The sequence below is a fragment of the Brienomyrus brachyistius genome, chromosome 23, assembly GCF_023856365.1.
Source record: "Brienomyrus brachyistius isolate T26 chromosome 23, BBRACH_0.4, whole genome shotgun sequence".
NCBI classification, from domain to species: domain Eukaryota; kingdom Metazoa; phylum Chordata; class Actinopteri; order Osteoglossiformes; family Mormyridae; genus Brienomyrus; species Brienomyrus brachyistius.
The window spans coordinates 16585197-16606093 of record NC_064555.1 but is presented as its reverse complement, the minus strand read 5'-3'; the positions used below and the strand labels follow the sequence as shown (position 1 = coordinate 16606093).

The following is a 20897-nucleotide window of genomic DNA, read 5'->3' as shown; positions in this document are numbered from 1 at the left end:
AACAAAGGCAACCTGGTCGTCAACCAATCAGCGACGAGCATGTCTATGCTCCTTACATTCCGCGGCTGAAGCTAACAGCATATCTGCAAACTTCCAAACTACCTGGTCAGAGGCACCATGATTTAGGACCTGCTGGTAACTAAGTCTAATTCCCAGGAGTAGGGGAAACATCTCTGTTCCTTTAAGCAGGAAACTTACTGCAACTTACATCTGCAAACATCCAGTGGAAAATGAGATTAAGTACAAAACAATAGAGATTACATAAAGATTTACACTACAAAAGCATAAATTAAATTAATAATACTAACAATATGTAGACAATACTGCTTAAAAAAACATTTATTTGCGTTTGTAGTTTTCATAAAAAAGAAAACAATGACTTGTAATGCATACAGACAAAGGACGTAGAAAGGGTGAACACACGGTGTTGTGTTGGCTAGATGGTTTCCAGGAGCCGGTGATGGAATGGCAGCACCAAAGTTTGGCTTGCAGTTAGTGGTTTTACGATGGAGTGTTATAGCCCAAGACACCAGAGACAGAAATTCATTTTGGCACAATGTGGAAAGTCCAGGTTACCTTGAGGCATGGGAGTCAAGACGAGAGCTGACAGGTAAGATGGGTGGCATACTGTAGATACGATCAGCCAGTAGGCAAAGGAACAGCAACGACACTGAATGAAAGAGTACTCTGTGAGCTTGATAAAGTTCGCTACGCGTACACGCGGAGATCACCGATCCGCGGGAGTCGGACGAAAACACACATTCTCCACACTGAATTCAGAGAAAATGTGGTGCTGTACAAACATGGGATTTCAAGTTCAAAAATAATAATGACTCTCTGGAATAATGTACAGATCAGAGTACATGGCTTTGTAAGAGTAACCCATCAGTAATGAAGAAAATGACGAACTGAGTTCAGGTCCGCAGTGAGCTTCACTTGCAGATCCCTTTTAGAAACTGAGCACTTGTTTAGAAAATGTAGCTACAATGAAAAAATGCTCTCTGACAACAAAGATATATAGTCCATAAACACTCATAAACAACTCTTATAAAAAACATTCTCACCTAGGCCAATTTGTTAGGATAACCCAAAAAGAGAAGAAATATGAGGAGCTCCGTACGGCTTCGGATTTATCACTCATCAAAAACAGAGCTGTATAAACAAAATTATGTACAACACAGCTCTCCAAAAATAAACAAGAGGGTTTAAACTGGGGCCTACCTTTCTGCTACATTTCTTAAATCCTGGAAATGGAAGAAAATGCTTAGATGCATTCCGCTCATGCTTGTATGCTAATTCCTGTAAGCTTTGAGGATCAGAGCCATTATCGCTGTAAAAAAACTAAGTGAAGTTTTGTTTAACGGAAAACAGCAAACACACAAGCTGCCACTTGCCAACAAAACACTCTAGACAGTCAATTGCTGTTGACCGAAGATGGGGAATGATTCCCAATGTCCGATGTGCTAGGAGGCGTCTCCCTGCCCAGAACAATGGGTTCCAGAAATGAAAATTTCAGTAAAAATCTGTAAACAAAGACTGTCATTGATCACACAACAGAACTGAAATGTTCTGAGGTGAAAACGTGAACTGTGACCACCGGAAACTGACTGCCCTTGACTTAGGATCAGCTCGCCATTCTTAACATAACGCTGGCCAACTATCAAAGCGATCTTAAAGATTTCTCCTTGCTGTCCTGCAAGAAGCCGAGTCTCAGGCGTTTCCCAGATAGGTGCCATGGAAGGTTCCAGACCGGCTGCTTTGGGAGCTGCCAGGATTTAACACGTGTGAAATTCAATCCAGGTCGGAGGATGGGTAGGTTCTCAAGAGGCAAGGTTGTGTTGGAAGGGTTGGTGTTCCAGTTTAAGCTAATTGATGGGGGCATTGGGTATAGTTTAGGGAATTGATTTGAAACGATGAAGAAATTCCCAGGGTGCTTGCAGCCATGCAAATCCAATTGTGCTGGAATAGTCCTGGTTCATTCACTCCCCACCCCCCCTAGTACATAGGGCCCTTTCTGGGGGGGCCCTTGGGACTGTAATCTACAGGCATGGCGCTGAAGCAGTCCGTAGGGTTACACCGACCCTCCTTGCCTGGATTCCCTGGGGTTCCGGGGGAACCTGGAATGCCGGGAATACCCTGCTGTCCCACCGGACCTGGAGGTCCCATTTTTCCATAACCTGGTGGACCTGGAACACCTGGAACAGCGAGGGAAGTGAGAGGGATAAACAGGCAACAGAGAGTTAATGAGAAGCTAAACATTACTCACTGATATCATATAGTCCTTGAAGATGAATATTCTTTGTTCCTCAGCACCACACGTGTCTTACCTGGAGATCCAGGAGATCCCGTGTCTCCCATCTCCCCAACACCTTTGTCCCCCTTTTCTCCCTTAACCCCTGGAGCACCTGTATAGAGACCCCCCCCCAAAGTGTTAACGTGCAATTATGGGACACCAGAACCTCATCCTCGAAGAACTATGATGCAAGCAAGCTAAACTGTCCACAGTTGAGAAACTGCAGTGCAATTTCAGGATATATGTGTGCTCCTCCAATAAGACGTCGTTAGAAAAATGAATAACTTTTGAAAAACATGTTGCCTTAGTAATAATAATAATAATAATAATAATAACAAAATAAAAACAATGACAAAATAACAACAACAACAACAACAACAATAATAATAATAATAATGATGATGATGATGATGATGATGAGGATGATGATGATGGACAGGTCGAAGCAGGATGATGGCCCCTGCCCTCAGAGGTGCTTCCCGGCTCAGCTCCCTCACCTGGAGGCCCCATGGGTCCCTGGCGTCCCTCGCGGCCGATCTGCCCTGGCACCCCCGGTATTCCCTGAGGCCCCACCCTGCCAGGCGTGCCATCCTTCCCTGGGGGGCCAGGCCGACCGGGGGCCGACACCATCTCCACAGGCATTTGCATGCGGGACATGTAGTAGGCCATGCGCTCTGTGGAGACGCGGAGACAAACGCCGGTTATGCACGCCGCTCACATCAGGCCCCTGCACTGGGCCTGAAGGGACCATATGGTTTGGCAGTACACCTTCTATAGCACACTGCCAGGTAACGGCACTAATGTTCTTAAAACCCAGCTGTAAGAAACTTCTAGACTAGTGTTTCTCAAAAAATAAATATTTGGCGCCCTCAACGGTTCGACAACTTCCTATCATCGCCACCCCCTTCCCCCTACCCTGTCGATGACTTTTATATAATTTTATCGTAACTTGCTAACCAAGGAATGATGTGGGTCCTGAGCTGCTGTTCTATACCTCTTGTCAATATCGAGGCTGTCCATACAGTAAGTCACCAAGCAAACTCACCATCAAATATCTTAATGACTTGTTGCCGGATGAAGTTCTTGATCTCATCATAGTTGACCACCGCCTACGGAAGAACAGATGCTGTTAACCTGGCATCTTTCTGGTTTCTTGCATCATATTGCCCCCAAAATTAATGGTGTCATTTTTAGACATGCTATGAAGATTAGCATGATGTCCGCGTGGGTGTTTATGATCACCTCAAAACAAGCCAGCATTCAAAAAAACAGTAGCAGCATTTCAGGACTGGCCACTCACGTCGGCTCCAGGTATACCGGGAGGTCCAGGGGGTCCGGCATGTCCCGGCTGCCCATTGCCCCCCCTCTCCCCCCGAGGTCCTGCTGGCCCTATCATGCCCACGCTGGAATCTTTGGAGGAGAATCCACCTCCAGGCGGACCGGGACGACCACGTTCCCCGGTAGGGCCTCGTTGTCCGGGGGCTCCCGCCTCGCCCTACAGGAGACGCATGCAGAGGTGCTGACGGCTTCCACCACAAGCCAGCCGATGTGTTTTTTTTAAATGTCTAAAAACAGCATTGATACATTCTGCTATCATGTCACGGGGCAGCGGATGCACAGTGACAGGAGGCACTGCTGTTCCAACAATAGACCGAGCAGAAGTTAATTCCTATGTCGAGAAGTTATGTAAGGTGAACAAACTGAACAGGCTACTGAACAGGCTAGTATGCAACATGCCATGTGGCGCATATGAGACCCGCCTCCCGTGACAGCCAGCCGTCCCATGACTGAGAGTCTGCCCATCAGGTGGACTCTTACCTTCTGACCTGGGTGGCCGCTTTCCCCAGGTTGACCAGCTGTTCCCTAAAGCGAGGAGACACCCAAGTAAAGGGGGCAGCCACATCACCTGAGGCGTAACTTCACGCACGTCGCCTCTCGTCAGTGGTAGAGGAAATTCACCAGAACGAGTCTGACAGGCGTTTTTGCTCACTCTGCGTTGACCCCGTTTTGGAATCCCACTTACCCTAACACCCAAAAATAACAACGATCGAACAAGCGGACACTCACATCCTTCCCTGAAGCACCATCAGTTCCTGGCTCTCCCTAGGGACACAGTTGGAAAAAACCCAGTCACTTCCTTCCTTATCGACGGCACATACTGTATGCATCTGCTCATCAGCTGTCTGCATGCTGACGCAGCAACATCCAAGCCTGAACACAAAACTAACACAAAGCAGAACACAGCTCTCCTGTCCCATATGGTGCAGGAATCTTGTACAATTCAGACGCATATGATGGTTAGACATCTGACCACACGTGATGCAGTGGAGGAGGCTGATGGATTCCGGTACTGACCACTAGGCCTGGATGTCCTGGCGCCCCAGGTGGGCCCACCATGCCCGGAAGACCTCTCTCCCCGGCTTGTCCCTTGTCACCTTTTGTCCCCTGCGTGCGGATGCACATACAGTCAGGCGCGGAATGAAGCAACAGATAGGATGACAGAGTGATGGCAGAGATGGCCAATTACCAGCCCAGGGTGCCCTGAAGGACCGGGGGGGCCAATGGATCCTGGAAGTCCCTGAAAAGGCAGACAAAACTCTTCTAGAAACCACACACACTAGAAGTCCCAGTTTTCTAAACAGGATTTCAAACTGAGTACAAGTAAAAGGCAGAAGGACATTAGCGTTTCTGAACAGCACTGATTTTCCTGTAATTTGACAGGTTGCTCCCAGGTCACCAGTACTGGTTTAGCGTGATGACCGATCCAACCGAGTCCTTAAGTGTTTCAGTCCATGAAATATGGAAATACGGAGCAATATCTTTTCTTTTCTCCGTTCTTAGAAGAGTCAGAGAAAATCAGGAGGTCGGGCAAGCGGAGTAACGAGATCACTGGACCTGGATTCCAAATTAGCTACTCACAATGTGTCCAGCAGGTCCTGGGGGGCCCGGTGAGCCTGGATTTCCGGGTTCCCCCTGAAAAGCAAAGATGCAAAATGAGACCGGATTTGCTGTCCCTCCGACAGCTCGGCTTAAGTTAACGTCAGACGCCTAAGGCTCACCTCCGGTCCAAGTCGTCCTGCGGCTCCAGGGGGCCCTTGGGGTCCGATATCTCCCTATTTCAGGGGACGGTGGGGGGAGGACCAATAAAAGAATAACCGGACGGGTCTCCATTAGCACCTCTGACAAAGCCAGGAGCTGACACGCGCTACTGAATCGAATCTTTTTCTGCGGGAATGACAGGATATTAAGTTCGGCCCATAATGACACCACTAATCTATGGCTATGGCTGACCTTCATTCCTGGGAAGCCAACGTGTCCCGTTTTCCCCTTGAATCCCTAAAGATGAAGAAACATTATGAAAAACATTACTATCGGCTATATGCTAATTAAGGCACCTGCAATGTGAAATGTGAACAATTGTGAGAGGTAACAAAAAAATGAACAAGGACGGTAACGAGCTCCACGTACTGGAAGCCCTCTCGGTCCCATTGGGCCGGCCGGTCCTGGGTCTCCCTGCCAGAGAAGACAGCTTTGAGGGGAGAACCAAAACCAGAACCAGAAGCAAGCAGACTCTGTGACAGTGATCCGCAGTGGCACACAAATATGTAAAGGTTACTGTAATCACCCAGAAACAGAGAGATGGGACTTCAAAGGCTAAAATGACACGAGACCCCAGATCTCCTTTCGGAATGTAAAGACACACACATTAATCTTCAGAGGAGGCTATTAAATGCTGATGCTTGTTTGTATACGAGAAATCTACCTGCTGGTGAAATGGTACCGACACGAATGATTCCAGGGGCGTTATCTCGTCTGCACTAGCAGGCAGCTTATCCCGCCCCCAGTGCCGCTTCCCTTTATATAAAATAACATTTTCTTTGCTCTTATCTAAAGTGCTCCTTAACTAGTTTCCATTTGTGCTGTTTGTGAATTTGCATTAAAGTTCACATTAAAACCTTAAAGAAATCTTTGGCTGCACTGTGCCCATTTCCCCTCCAGGTTCTGTACTCCTCTTCCATCCCCAGTTACTCAAGATTACAGAGATAAAGTCATTCCTACCCGATCTTTTAAGGTAACCCTTTAATCCGTGAAGTATTTGTGTCATCCTCACTAAACTCGCCCCAGCAGTTACATCGTTCTTAAAGTGAGGTCACGGTCCCCAAAGGGAATTCTCTGCGAGGATTTAATAGAGCAGCCACTGTATGACATCCAGGGGCACTGCTACAGATTCTGCCCCCCCTGACAAAATGTTACCTTAGGCTCCTCCCCCCCCCCTAATTTCAAGGATAATTCTGCATGTTTCAGTGCCCCTGAAAAGGTGCTGGACCCCCTAAACTCTAACTTTAATTCTACACACACAGACCTTCTCAACAGCATCCCGATGCCCTGCATCTTCCTAAAGGCCTAAATTGTTCCAAAAAGTGTAACCAAACACCAGCCTCATCTACATGCATCTGCTCTACATTATAAGTTGGGTATATTCATGCTTCCACAATAATTTACCGTAAAGATTTATTTTTCAAGAATCCTCACTGCCACGCAGTCAGGTGGGTTTGCTCTTGAATCACCTGCTAAATATTGCCCCCTTCAGTTCTCCTGCTATTTCCCCTGATGCCTTTATCTAGAGATGGAAAGTTCAGGTCTAGAAAGTTCAAATCCAGACCAAGGTTTTGTTTCCACCAACCAGTTGAAACCAACATAAAAAGTCACAGTCACAGAGGACTCAGCTGGTTGGTTGAAACAAAACCTTGGTCTGGATTTGTACTTTCTGGACCTGAACTTTCTACCTCTGCCTATATGCCCTGATTCTGAATCACATAAGTAATGAGACAGTCATTGGAATAAAGGATCAATAGCAAACCAGGAATTAGCAGAAGACCCTTCTTACCCGCAGACCAGGCTTTCCAGGCTTCCCATCCATGCCTTCCATCCCTGGAGGCCCCTGTTGTCACACACAAACACAAAGGCAAGGAGAATCCTAAAAAAATCCATAATAAAACCCTTCTAGCCATCCAGATAATCACCAAGCTGTTCTGGGGCACACACCTGCATTCCGGGGGGCCCAGGGGCCCCAGGAGAGCCTGGGGGCCCATGAGAGCCCCGGGGACCTTCGCTACCCTGATGAAGAAAGAGGCAAATATTAGACAGCTTAGAACCACCTCCGGGTCAATGAGGTTCTTGTTAATGCAATGACACATGTAACAGAACAGAGTGAGGTATCACCATGGGAACCAAAACAATAATTAAGCACTCCTAGGGACATTTTCCATATGCATCTGCCGTTGGGGAAATTTTACGAGGCTGAACGTGAACCTTTTCAGCCGGTGCTCCTGGAGATCCGGGGGCGCCAGTTTTGCCGGGGAATCCTGGGGGCCCCTATGATCCAGAGACACGCTCTTAGGGATATAAGCTGAAAGAGGCTCCATACGATGTCAGCAGCAGCCGCTGCCTTTGGAGCTGACGGTCACTAACCTGCTGTCCCGGGAATCCAGGTGGTCCTGGGAATCCCTGAATACATTACGATATAAAAAGCATAAAAATTCATGTTTTCATTCTCAATATGGTCTCCAATCCAGAATTCTGCTTCTACTTCTTGATTAAAAACACACCTACATCACGATAGACATTCACATTAATGTATATTTTACTGTGTTGCTTTAGAAGTGATTATATCTGCAGTATACTTTGGTTTGGGCTAGGACAATTACACTCTACCTTAATTACCCAGAACTAGGACAATTACACTCTACCTTAATTACCCAGAACTAGGACAATTACACTCTACTTCAATTACCCAGAAGTAGGATAATTACACTCATATCTCAATTACTCAGGACTAGGACAATTACACCTTTACCTTAATGACCCAGGGCTAGGAAAATTACAGTCTTACCTCAATTACCCAGGGCTAGGACAATTACACTCTTACCTGATCCCCCTTCTGTCCAGGGGTCCCTGCCACTCCCATCTCTCCTTTAGGTCCCTATATGGTATAAGACATGGACAGGTTTTTCTGTTTTACTATAAGGAGCATCAGGTTACAACAGCATAACAAACTAGTGACATTTAGCTAAGAGAAGAGCGTGTATGGGATTTCCCACTCACCGTTGCTCCTGGAGGTCCCTGCAACCCCGCCATCCCTGGAGGTCCCTGCCAAGACAAGTCTTTAAGTTGGGAAGGCACGGCATGCGGACACGTCACCAACATGCCACAGTCTCTGAAGCTGCTAGCCAACTAGCGAGACTTCCCAGCAGGGCTGAGGTAATGTCCAGTAGCTACTCTGCTCACCGCTGCTGCACAGACGGCACAGATGCACCGTCTCTGAGGCATTTTAACGTCAATTCGTTTCTGAATTTCCCTCATCAACAAGTCAAAGAAGGAAAAACACATTTAAACGCTAAAATCCACCAGTTACTACTGATCAAGGGTCTCTCAGGTGCCTAGGGCGAGTACGTCTAGCGCGTAGGCACCATCTGACACAAACTGGATTTGGCTCGCTAAGTTGGCACTCCCTCAGAAGATGGCGCCCTAAACGGCTGCCTATGCCACTGAATGGGTTCACCAGCACTGGCTTGGATGGGATACCAGCCCATTAGAATCAAAATGAGCGCCTTTAAAATACAAAACTAGTCGCCTGAAGGGAAAACAATAAGGTAGTAATGGCCAAATGAAGCTTCGCGACCCATTTTCTGTATTTTCTGACCCCACTAGATGGTTCTCTCTGTTCATAAAAGAGCTCTATGCATGCCCCACAGCAAACCAAGAGCGCCATCTAGTGGGGTCAACAAATACAGCAAATGGTTCATGAAATTTCATTTGCCCAAGCTAAAATATCAGGTAATGAGAATTTGCTGCAATGGAACACTTACCGATTCTCCTTTCTGTCCTCCTGCTCCTGATTGGCCGCGCTCTCCTTTCAGGCCCTGGATGAGGGAGTGGCCAGTCATTCAAGATTCAAAACTTTATTGTCACTGCGCACGACAGCCCATGAAACCGGGATAGCAACTCGGTAACACATCAATATGCATAATATGAAAGATGTAATATGTACCACACACAAGTAGGGCGGGGTCTTACCGGGAGGCCAGGGGGCCCCATGGATCCCGGATAGCCGGGCGTTCCCGGAGGACCCTGGCAAAGGGTGAGACGAATGATGGGACACAAGGCAGAAGATTACAGTTTACTGTGAATATGTACCTTTGAAAATGACCAAAAAAGAAATTATGTGAACCTAAATGGTCATTACAAAGGTAGCGTTCGTTCATATTCGGGCAGCAACAATTTTGTAATGGGCTGCGATGCCGGGCCATCTAATTAACGTAACAGCGTATTTGGTGATTGCCCTTGAATGAGTAGCTGGTTACTGCGGAGATGGAAATGTAATAAAGAAAATTAAAAAACCCACGTGAATTAACAATTCAATTTACTAATTCAAAGGTGAATAAAGTATGACGGATCACCCCAAGGGAAGCATAAATAAATGTTAAAATAATCAGTTAATATGCTCACACTTCTCACATTACATACTAGCATCTGCTGCTGTGACATGGTACAGCAAGTTACCCTAAAGAAAGTTCCATGAATATCTTTCACAATCGCTTTACAGAATGACTAGCGTTTCTCAGTACTTTTACATTTATTTAACGGACACTTTCATCCGAAGCGTCATACATGTTGAGATTACAGGGTCAGACAGTCCAGGGAGCAATTTGGGGTTAAGGGCCTTGCTCAGGGGCCCAATGGTGACATCACTCTGCCGACCCTGGGATTTGCGCTGAACCAAACTATGATATATATAAAGAAAATGATGACTCCAAGGGATTTGAAATGGTGACCTTCTGATCCACAAGCACAGTGTCCTAACACACAGAGCCGCACAGCACCCCCAGGTGCGGAGGCACTGACCTGTTCACCCTTCAGGCCGATGAATCCAGGGAGTCCCCTCTCTCCTTGCTGACCCTGGATGGGGGGGGGGAAGGGGGGGGTTGGGCAGGGCAGAAAAGTCATGAAGTTTGTTCCTTTAGTCATTTACATTGTTATCTTTAATCATCCTACTGGTTTATTTTTTAGTGAAACATTTAACACTCACACTCACACTGTGATCCAAAGCTACATACAGTGTCTGGAGTACGTTGAGGGCTAAAGGCCTTGCTCAGGCGCTCAATCATGACATCACTGTGCTGACCCTGGGGTTTGAACTGGCAATGTTCTGATCACGGGTATGGAATCACATCCACTGAGTCACACACTGCTCCCCAGGTAAGACAAGGGGGGACCGTTAACATAATATTGGGGGGGGGGGGGGGGTAACAGAATGCAATTGCTCCATTACATTTATTTAGCAGATGCTTTTATTGGAATAGATGGACAATTTTTGAGAAAGCAAGTGGGGGGTTAGGGAGCAAGTGAGGGGTTAGGGCCCAGTGGTGACATCACTTTGCTGACTCTGGGATTTGAACTGGCAACCTTCTGGTCACAGTCATACATGGTGTCCCCTCCATGGGACCCGAGCAGCTCGGCTTCCCTTGGCATCTCTGTGTGCCCCTCAGCTGTGTAATGAACCAGGGCCCCCAGTTCTCATCTTTCATCCGTGTTAGTGATCCGTTCTCCATGATACTGACGTTTCCTCTGGGCTAATTCCCCCAGCGAGAAGCAGTAATCAGGTGAATTATTTATTTCAGGGCTCCTTGTCTATACTCAGAGTAAACAAAGTAACACCGTATAGATATCACCTTTACTGTCTGGGGACAGACACACTGAAACTCACTTTTCAATGCAATTCATGAAAATGGGCGACACAGCAGCTCAATATAACCGGCAGAGCAGCAGCAGGGTCTCCCAGAAGAAATCTGATAAGGTTTTCAAATATTACTTTTTTAGAAAAATGTGCTACGTTTTTTAAATCAATGCATCTACCTCTCAGTGGCATCCAAAATGATAGGCTAATGAAAGCCTTGCTACGAAGGCCAGCAGATATTCATTGCTGAAGGAATGAAAGAGAACTCCGTCACACCGAAAGATAACTCCGGAAAAATTTGTTAGATCAGCCCCACGAGCAAAGATACGGGTGTTCAAAACAAAGACGCACACTGTCCCTCGAAGAGCTGCTGCAGGAACAGGTACCGCCACGAGATGAGGACGTAGGGTGTTGCCAGGAGCGACAGAGATCACATGACAGAGGACAGCGGGACGTTTTATTGTCACTCATTGGAATACACAGATAGGTGCTTAAAAACCATGACTAAAATATTCATGATTTCCTAATCTCATTTTCATGCTTTAAAGGCCAGCGACAGGCTAACATCTTTTGAGAAAACCACTCATATTGTCTTCTGCTCTTCGTCGTACACCCAGTATCAATTCTCTCATTCTATAGTCATTGGAGGGAAGAAAGCTTCTCAAAGCCTGTATATCTGGGTAATTACAAGATCCATGTCAGACCGCAGCTCAGAGCAGCTTGTTCACCTAACCATCGAGAGACGCTATTAAGCTGGAACACAATGGCGAAGAAACTAAGCTGAATATCCTAATAGATTGTGCCGCGAGCTTCAGAAGGGAGAGAAAGATGGTGCGGCATAAGGGATAAATTGAGCCGTATTTAAAACAGCTCATCTCAAACTCATGGGAAGTTATTATCAGGCCGGATTGAGAACATATACCAAGGAAGATGGGATCCTGCCACCGTGCTACAGCCAGTGTGCTCTGTTGCTGGGAGGGGCACCAAAAAATGCAAAGCCTCTGCTTCGCTGGAGAAGATGGCTGGATGGGTTTCGGATGCGTTTCAGTTCTGGATGTGTTTGTGTATTTGAAGCGTAAACATTTTTAACTTAGGCTAGCAAACCAAGTGTTTTCATCTTCGACAGCAGGACAGAAAGACAGTCAGAAATTGTTTCATGGAAGCCTGCTGTCTATTTACTTTAGAGCAGCTGCCTGACAGGTTGAATCCTATAGCAGAGTGAATTGGGGGGGTGGCGGGGGGGGTGAGCGGTAATCCCATCGCAGAAACTTACAGATAATCCAGGGGGGCCTGGAGGGCCAGGGAACCCGGGGGCGCCCTATGAAAACAAACAGGGAGTTAGTGGGATGGATCCGGATGTCTAAAGGTGAAAAGATGTCATTCTTTAACCACTGTCAAAACAGAAGAAGCACAGCAATACAAATTCCTACCAAAGTAAACACACTAAAAATACTCCAAGGCGACACACAGATCACTCCAAACCTTTAAATCAGCCTCCTTGTTAAACCAACAGCACTGCTATACAAAATTACCAATGTGCTAATGATGTGAGGCACAGTGTAGTTCTGAATCCTCACGCAAGGGGGCTCCATGACTTCAGCAAACCATTACTTTTTAATGCATTTTTCTATTAACGAAAACACCTAAACACTAAGCTTAAATAAACCAGACAACCTGAAGCAAAAAAATGTCAGGTGGAGCAGCTAATACTGTCGTTACACTCCATCTCATCCTTCTCTTATTGTCAGAAAAAAGATGCCAAAATGATACAATCGCCCCTTAGCATGACAACTACTCCACTGCAGTAAAACCTGACTGATCAACGGTATGGGATTCTATTAATGATATTCTGTGGGGACTTACCATGTTCCCGGGGGACCCAGGAAATCCTCTTTGACCCTGAAGACCCTACATGTGAAAAGAACATTTCATGTCAGAGTGACATCGTCTACAGTGTTTCAGCCAATCACAGCTTGCTACTTCGAACCGGTTCAGTACTATAGGCTGGAAAGACCATGTATGGAGCAGGGGGCCTAAACACAAATAATCTCACAGGAGCCATGAAGAGAGAGTGCAGGGGGTAAAATCTGAGCACTCCTGGATGAATGTGCCCTTCACATTCATGCCAATGATGTGTGTTGAATTGGTAATTGACGGAGACTGGGTCCAATCAGTCTTCTGCTTGGGCCATGCTCCCGCCCCTATATACACCCCTGTATATGCCCTTAACCATCTTATCTGGTCTCACCGGTTCTCCTTTCAGGCCTGGCTGTCCTGGGATGCCTGGCGTGCCAGGAACTCCTGCACAGCCTGGTCCGCCGTTGTTACCCTGAAGAAAAGAAATAAGCCCCTTTGAGAAGGACACTGTATAACCCAGAATGCTGGGCTGTACCCCAGATACAAAAAGCTATTCCAGCATCAACAGAACAATCACTGGATGCATTTATAGATACATCCAGGCAACAGGCTGAACCGATCCAGAAGCTCTCGAACCACCACCCTGCCAGCACTCAGAACCAAGGACAGATGTAAGAATGAGTGCAGTGCAATAAGGCAGTCATCTGAAACAGAAGCTTAGGCAGCCAAACAAAGCAGACACCCACGGTGGATGCAAGCTCACTGTCCCTTAATTAAATCATTGCCAAGAGGAAGAACCCAGTGTCCCAGCGGAACTCGAACAAGCAGACTCACAGGAAACGTGGATTGTTCTCTCTGTAGTCTTTCAAAACACTGCAAAATAAATATATACATAAATAAATTAGGGCTGTCAAAGTGAACACATTAGTGTTCATTTTCAATTCATAACTTGTTACTATTACTTTGATTGCCTTCATTTTGATACGCCAATGGAAAAACAGCATGAGCAACGTTTTTTTTTTTTTATAGGGACCTATAGTATTTTGTCCTGGTTGTAAACAACACGGGAGCTGTGGTCGTGACATTGCACCGAATCCCAGAATTCACAGCTACAATCAACGACACAGTCTCATGGGGAAGTTAATGGTGGGGAATGGTGAGGAAACATTGTTACTGGGTTCATTTCACTTTAAAAAATTGCCAGATGGCTCAGAAGATATCTTTTATTTTATCGAAGGCTAATACATTAAAATGAGGATCAATCCAGTCAATGGCTGTCAGGCTTCTGTTTTTAGAGCCATTTGCCAAATAGGTTTTTGATTTAGGTTTCTTATTTCTTCCTAATCATTCACCTTCTGTTTTGAAAGCAATGTCATAAATTGAGAAAAAAGGAGTTTGCTTGGCAGCCATCTGAAACAGCAGCTTAGGCAGCCAATGTCTGTTGGTGGACATAGTCGATTTCTTGAAATGCTTTTAAGTCTTACTGTAGCTGCTTTACTTGGCCCATGCAACACTGATAAAGGTCTAATTAATTTTTGTCTTTATTTTAAGACCTTTGTTTGGAATAAATGAATGTTATATACTTAACTGTAAAATCGTATTTTGGATAGTCTTGCAGCATGTCCGATTAATCACCAAGGTTTACAATTAATCGAGAGATTAATCGCCAATGGGCACAATTAATCACAATTTTAAGAATGGAATCACTTGACAGCCCTAAAATAAATAAGAATGAACAGTCACTCCTTAGGCGCCGAGAGGGAAGCGGCAAAACAGCCTCAGTGGCAGAGTATCTGTACCATGTGGACAGTCCCCCAGTGCAGGTCTCAGACCTCCTCCTATACCTTACATTCTGTTTATTTTTATACAGCGCTTTTCACAACTGAGCTTCTCTGAGGCACTTGAGAAGGGCGTGTCAAGATCCATCATCACATCATGTATACAGATGGAAAGAATGAAAGCCAGAAGGCAATGGAGAGGAACCAAAAACTCCCTAACAGAGAAAAGAAGAACCTCTTTGCCACTTTCATCCCCACCCCATCCTGATGATCAACATTCTCCTCTATCCCTCTCCATAATTTGAACCCCCACCTCGACCCCGTCAATTCCCATGCTTCTCCCTCACCCATTCACAGCCGTCTGATGGCCCAGGCCTGCTCTGCTCTCCCTTATCCCCCTTCATGCTCCCCATGCCGGGGACCCCTGGGAGTCCCTGGGAGCAGTCCTTGCAGGGCTCCTGGATGACAGACAAGCAAAAGATAGAACAACACAGTTAGTGTTGGAGGGGTGTGGTCAGAAAAACAAACAAACAAACAAACAAACAAACAAACAAATCAGCCAACAGGCACACAAACAAACCAACAGACACATAAACTAACCAATAGGCACACAAACAAACATGAACCAGCCAACAGCCGCACAAACAAACATGAACCAGCCAACAGCCACACAAACAGAAACTAACCAACAGACACACAAACAAACACAAACCAGTCAACAGGCACACAAACAAACAGAAACTAACCAACAGACACACAAACTAAACAATAGGCACACAAACAAACATGAACCAGCCAACAGTTACACAAACAGAAACTAACCAACAGACGCACAAACAAACACAAACCAGTCAACAGGCACACAAACAAACCAACAGACACACAAACTAACCAATAGGCACACAAACAAACATGAACCAGCCAACAGCCGCACAAACAAACATGAACCAGCCAACAGCCACACAAACAGAAACTAACCAACAGACACACAAACAAACACAAACCAGTCAACAAGCACACAAGCAAACAGAAACTAACCAACAAGCACACAAACAAACACAGACCAGCCAACAGTCAATCAAACCAGCCAACAGGCATACAAACAAACATAAACAAACCAACAGACACACAAACTAACCAATAGGCAAACAAACAAACACGAACCAGCCGCACAAACAAACAGAAACCAGTCAACAGGCACACAAACAAACCAACAGACACACAAACTAACCAATAGGCACACAAACAAACATGAACCAGCCAACAGCCACACAAACAAACATGAACCAGCCAACAGCCACACAAACAGAAACTAACCAACAGACACACAAACAAACACAAACCAGTCAACAAGCACACAAGCAAACAGAAACTAACCAACAAGCACACAAACAAACACAGACCAGCCAACAGTCAATCAAACCAGCCAACAGGCATACAAACAAGCATAAACAAACCAACAGACACACAAACTAACCAATAGGCAAACAAACAAACATGAACCAGCCGCACAAACAAACAGAAACTAACCAACAAGCACACAAAGAAACACAAAGCAGCCATGCACACGCAGGACGTGTGATTCCAGCTGGTGCTGCCACTAGTTTTTACATTGTTTTTCAGTCTTCAACAAGAGCCATGGATACTTAAATAAAGCCCTCCTTAATTAGACGGGGGAGGTCTGTAGGCACACTGTAATTTTTATTTCAAACTCACTTTTCCCTAGAAGTGCAAGTTGACTAAGAATGCATTAGGAGAAATAGATTGACGCAGTTTAGCTGGAGATCGAATCGTGGTGCGCTGCCTGAGCAAACCACTCCGTTATGGCCCCATCTCGATCGGAGGCCTTTAACAGGTCCATTTGTTTTTGGATGGCTGGATTCAGGCTAACGTGGAGGTGCTGGAATTGGTAAAATTTGTGTGCCGTGAGGCATAACACTGTAAATAAACATTCAGTATTTACAGCACATGACATTCAGCATGTGACGCAAAAAAGAGAAATCTCTCTCTCTCTCTCTCTCACACACACACACACGCATAAAATCGCAAGCTTGTAACGGAGTAATGCGATGATTCTGGACTGATTACCTGGGTGGAACTGCTGGAGTCCTGTAGGATTGGCACTGGAAGCTACAGGAAAGACATAGTCAATGTGGCATTTGGAGAAAACATACAGGGTCATATCAGTTGTTCCTAAACAAGGACGACGATGTGGGCAGCAACAATAAACAAACAGTCCATAAATAATTCACCTTTGTAGATCACAGTATAGCATCCTGTAAACATACATGTACAGCAAACTGCTCTGTGTGGCTTCAACGGTCATTGAGGCTCTACTCCCCTCAAAATGTGATAGTGGGAAGCTGGGTTGGGTTCTTCATAGTCACATCTTCTCAGGGGGACTCTGTACAGCAGTGTTTTTCAACCCAGTCCTTGGATACCCTCCAGACAGTCCACATTTTTGCTCCCTTGGAGGGAGCAAAAAAGTGGAATGTCTGGCAGGGGTTTGGGAGGGAGCAGAAACGTGGAATGTCTGGCATGGAGCTGGGAGGGAGCAAAAATGTGGAATGTCTGGGGGCGTCCAAGGACTGGTTTGAGAAACACTGGCGTACAGCACAGAGCAGTAAGTTTGGAGCAGGGGTTGAGGGGGTGGGAGCTTTAAAATGGTTGGCTTTTTCTTAAGAGGGTTTCACTCCCCCCCCCAATCATATTTGAATTCAGAAGCTGATTCATTGACTTTCTATCAAACAACACACATGACATTTTATTAAATGACCAGTACTGGGCTCAGTTTTCCATGACATTTTCCCCATTAATTGCAAAACAATTCAACTGAGAACAAGAAAAAAAAGACATCAGGAAATCAGTTTAACGAAAAAAATTAAACATTTGCATGATCAACAAGGTTTGTTTAAATGTTATAGTGGGGAGTAATATTTAATTAAACATTTCCTTATCGAATAATCTGACACCTTTAAGCTAAAGTACTGGAAAATGATTAACCTACCGCAGATTGCCTGCGCTTCCTTAATGCGGTTTATCCAATGTTACAGATCACTTTGTGGTGTGAGAAATCATTCTTCTGCTGCTCGGGACGTAAAAATAAACACCACTTTCAACGTGGGCCTTCTATGCATCTTTAAAGGTGTTTACTGCGTCCTGTGTGTTTGTGCATGCATATGTACATGCCCTGGTGTTCAGTTCAGAGTCTAAATGGTAACATGACGAAGGATGAAAGGGCGTCAACTGCAACACTGCAGTAACACACGTTCTTATACAGAGGCGCTGACATTTCACACGCAAATGCATGAAGACTTCCGTTTATCAATGTAGGCGTCGCATGGACATGTGCTGTGAGGACTTCACACTGCACTGCTGCCACTTTAAGAAGCACTGCACATTAATTCGCTCAAGTGGTTTTGCCACATTAGTGGTAACAACATTTTTGTAAATTCTGAGTAGCAAAAAATGGGTCACAAAGCTCTGTGATAAAGCTGAGCTGAATCTGTTTAGCCTCGAGCAAAGGAGACTAAGGGGGGACATGATCCAGGTGCATAAGATTCTAACACAGGGGTGGCCAATCTTATCCGCAAAGGGCCGGTGTGTGTGCATGTTTTCACTGAAACTCCTTAATTAGGTCACTAACTCGAGGACTGATTGGCTGAAGAGTCTTCACATCTGGGTTTGAACAGCTGACCTAAAGGTTATCCCAAAATCCTACATACACACTGGCCCTTTGTGGATAAGATTGGCCACCCCTGTTCTAATAGGTCTGGATGTTGTTCAGCCAAAGGGCTATTTCAATATTAGTTTAAATGCTAGAACTTGTGGCCATAAGTGGAAATTAGCGAGAGAACATTTTAATATGAATTTGAGGAAGCACTTCTTTACACAGCGTGTAGTTAGAGTATGGAATAGTCTTCCTGTTAGTGTAGCACAAGTTAAAACCCTGGGTTCCTTTAAATCAGAGCTGGATAAGATTTTAACAACTCAGCTAGTCTGATGGGCCGGATGGCCTCCTCTCGTTTGTAAATTTCTTTTGTTCTTATGTTCTTAAATATGTAATGCAACCATTCCAGTAATCTGAGTGCGACTGAACAGTCTTTGCGGTCTACTGAAAGTCTCTCTCGTAATAAATAAATGAGATCAATGTTTAGAACATGGGTTTAAACTCTAGGACAGACTGCCATGTTCGTATATTCCAGGCCAAAATTATCATGTTCCTCATGGGTAAGAGTGAGAAGGAGAGCAAGTTTATAAGGAAACCTGTTGCTATTGGCTGAAAAGAAAACGAGGGACTTGCTATTGGCTAAAAAGACTAGACTGCATATTTCAGAATGGAAATTCAGAATGTGTGAGGTCTATGCTAAAGGCTAGAGGGTTGATTGTGGTGTTTGGGAAAAGGGGTTGAGGCTGGAATTGAAAAATCTCAACACCACAGGATGATCTGTAACACGGTTTAGAGAGAGCAAAGTTTAGAGCGTTTAACAGTCTGAGCAGTGAGGCCATTGATTACGAGAGAACCAGAGCAAATTGGGCTGTCACCAGTTTGTGCATCTTAAACATTGGCAAACTGCAGAGTCTGCTAATTAATACTGCAAACATAATTAGAATCACTCAAAGGGAATGGTCTCAAAAAATTATATGTCAATGTGGAATGTCAGTTTAAGGAATCTATTTAATATGTTACATTTTGAGAATAATTTTTTTTTGCTTATTTTGAAACTTTTTTTGCAGTAACTGTGCCTAATGGGCTGCAAGTTTAATTGTTGGAGGCTTAGCTTTGACTATTTAGCCGTGAAGGGCTTAAAATGGGTCAGGTCTTCAGAGCTGAATTTAATCCATTGACATATAACAGATGTGCTTGTGCTACCAGTGTTGCAGAGGAGCTGGCGGTTTGGGTTGGAGCGCTGGGACATTGGCTGGGGGGTGGTGGCTGGGGTGGGGGGGGGGTCCTCTCAGCATGTTTTATTGCGCCCTGTACTGAGACTGAGCTAAATCTCTGTTGGCAATGCATCTTCCCGCCAGACTACGGCTTCTGCTGAGCATATGACTCTGCCAGAGAAATAACGGATAAAAAGTGAACAAAAAATCAAGGACCCAGCTTCTCGGGAGGGAAGAAGATAACGTACAGGGATTGCTGCTTCAGAGCAAGCTCCAGCTCCTTCCCGTGTGAAGAAAATCCCGATGGAATCGAACATCGAACGCAAACGGCAATGTTGGCCATCTTGGAACCGGACGTCCATTGTTTACAGGGCACCCGTTTTAAATTCAAATCAGAAATGTCTGTCCCAAGCACTCCAGTCCAAATGCAGACACCAAGAGCCCGACTCCGCATCAGGGGTCGCCCACAAGCCTCTCCGCTCCTCCACTAGCTCCGCCCTCAGTCTGGTTACTTACTAAGGTGCCGGGCAGGCCCGGTTTCCCTGGTACGCCATCGTTGCCAGGGAGACCCTGAAAGAAGGAACTGAGGTTGAATTGATTTAGCCTGCGGGCACAGTGTAGCCATAGCCCTCGCCAGCACAGGCGTGTGTGGAGAAAAGTTTGGTGCTCTCTTACTTTATCGTCAGTCGTTTAATTAGGTTACAGTTTGGTTCTTTTTAGGAGTCTTTTAGAGGTTAATCGCAATACCAGGTTAAAGACCAAGCAGGGCTCACTGTGTGAGAATTGCTTGCACGAGAAATGCTCTACAAAGACCAGAATGCTTTGCTACAGACCAAATTAGCAGATTTCAGATTTTACAACTCTCACAGGATCCGATCAGTAAACAAACACCCAGAGAACATCCTGGGAAACCAAAACCAATACAAAACATATCAATAAATTTACAACATATAATTTACTATCTATCATACTTCTCTAGTGTTTGTGTGTTAGTGAGGGGGAATTGTAGTAAATGTTGATGGATGCGCAGACTCCTTTAAAAAGCTCTGCATTAAACTACATTAATTCTCCAGCACTCACAGTGAGCTCTGCCAGGTCTTTAAGAGCAGAAATCTCTCCCACACGGAGATTCAGGACCTCTCCTTTGAGGGTCATGTTTAATAAGCAATGTTAATGTTTGACCTTTTAATATCAGGATTTTATGCTGTACTTCAGCCGTGAGATTTGGCTTTTACAGTATTTGAGTCACGATAATAAATTCTCTTTTCAATTTTCCAAATTAGTGTTGCATTACTTAAATAGCACAAAAAGTATATTAGCAGCTCTATTTCAGATTTTGCTTTTAATT

The 20897-nt window shown here is 45.2% G+C and overlaps 1 protein-coding gene across 4 annotated transcripts in view; it reads right to left on the bottom strand.

The window, feature by feature from the left end:
• Positions 1 to 323: 323 nt before the first annotated feature.
• The window catches only part of col16a1 (collagen, type XVI, alpha 1), a 71675-nt gene continuing 51101 nt past the window's right edge, over positions 324 to 20897 (bottom strand). For 3 of the 4 annotated variants that reach the window (XM_048993695.1, XM_048993694.1, XM_048993697.1), the window contains 29 exons: positions 20066 to 20119; positions 16754 to 16795; positions 15013 to 15123; positions 13722 to 13760; positions 13279 to 13359; positions 12894 to 12938; positions 12304 to 12348; positions 10199 to 10252; positions 9371 to 9424; positions 9163 to 9216; positions 8399 to 8443; positions 8223 to 8276; positions 7766 to 7801; positions 7607 to 7669; positions 7340 to 7411; positions 7182 to 7235; positions 5762 to 5806; positions 5585 to 5629; positions 5353 to 5406; positions 5213 to 5266; positions 4821 to 4871; positions 4649 to 4738; positions 4361 to 4396; positions 4112 to 4156; positions 3594 to 3788; positions 3339 to 3402; positions 2791 to 2967; positions 2328 to 2405; positions 324 to 2195 (listed from right to left, as the gene is read on the bottom strand). In XM_048993695.1, the coding sequence (XP_048849652.1) occupies positions 1996 to 2195; positions 2328 to 2405; positions 2791 to 2967; positions 3339 to 3402; positions 3594 to 3788; positions 4112 to 4156; positions 4361 to 4396; positions 4649 to 4738; positions 4821 to 4871; positions 5213 to 5266; positions 5353 to 5406; positions 5585 to 5629; positions 5762 to 5806; positions 7182 to 7235; positions 7340 to 7411; positions 7607 to 7669; positions 7766 to 7801; positions 8223 to 8276; positions 8399 to 8443; positions 9163 to 9216; positions 9371 to 9424; positions 10199 to 10252; positions 12304 to 12348; positions 12894 to 12938; positions 13279 to 13359; positions 13722 to 13760; positions 15013 to 15123; positions 16754 to 16795; positions 20066 to 20119 (2037 nt within the window). In that variant the 3' untranslated portion in view covers positions 324 to 1995. The remainder of the gene's footprint in view (positions 2196 to 2327; positions 2406 to 2790; positions 2968 to 3338; positions 3403 to 3593; positions 3789 to 4111; positions 4157 to 4360; positions 4397 to 4648; positions 4739 to 4820; positions 4872 to 5212; positions 5267 to 5352; positions 5407 to 5584; positions 5630 to 5761; positions 5807 to 7181; positions 7236 to 7339; positions 7412 to 7606; positions 7670 to 7765; positions 7802 to 8222; positions 8277 to 8398; positions 8444 to 9162; positions 9217 to 9370; positions 9425 to 10198; positions 10253 to 12303; positions 12349 to 12893; positions 12939 to 13278; positions 13360 to 13721; positions 13761 to 15012; positions 15124 to 16753; positions 16796 to 20065; positions 20120 to 20897) is intronic. The other variant, XM_048993696.1, reaches the window with a different exon arrangement.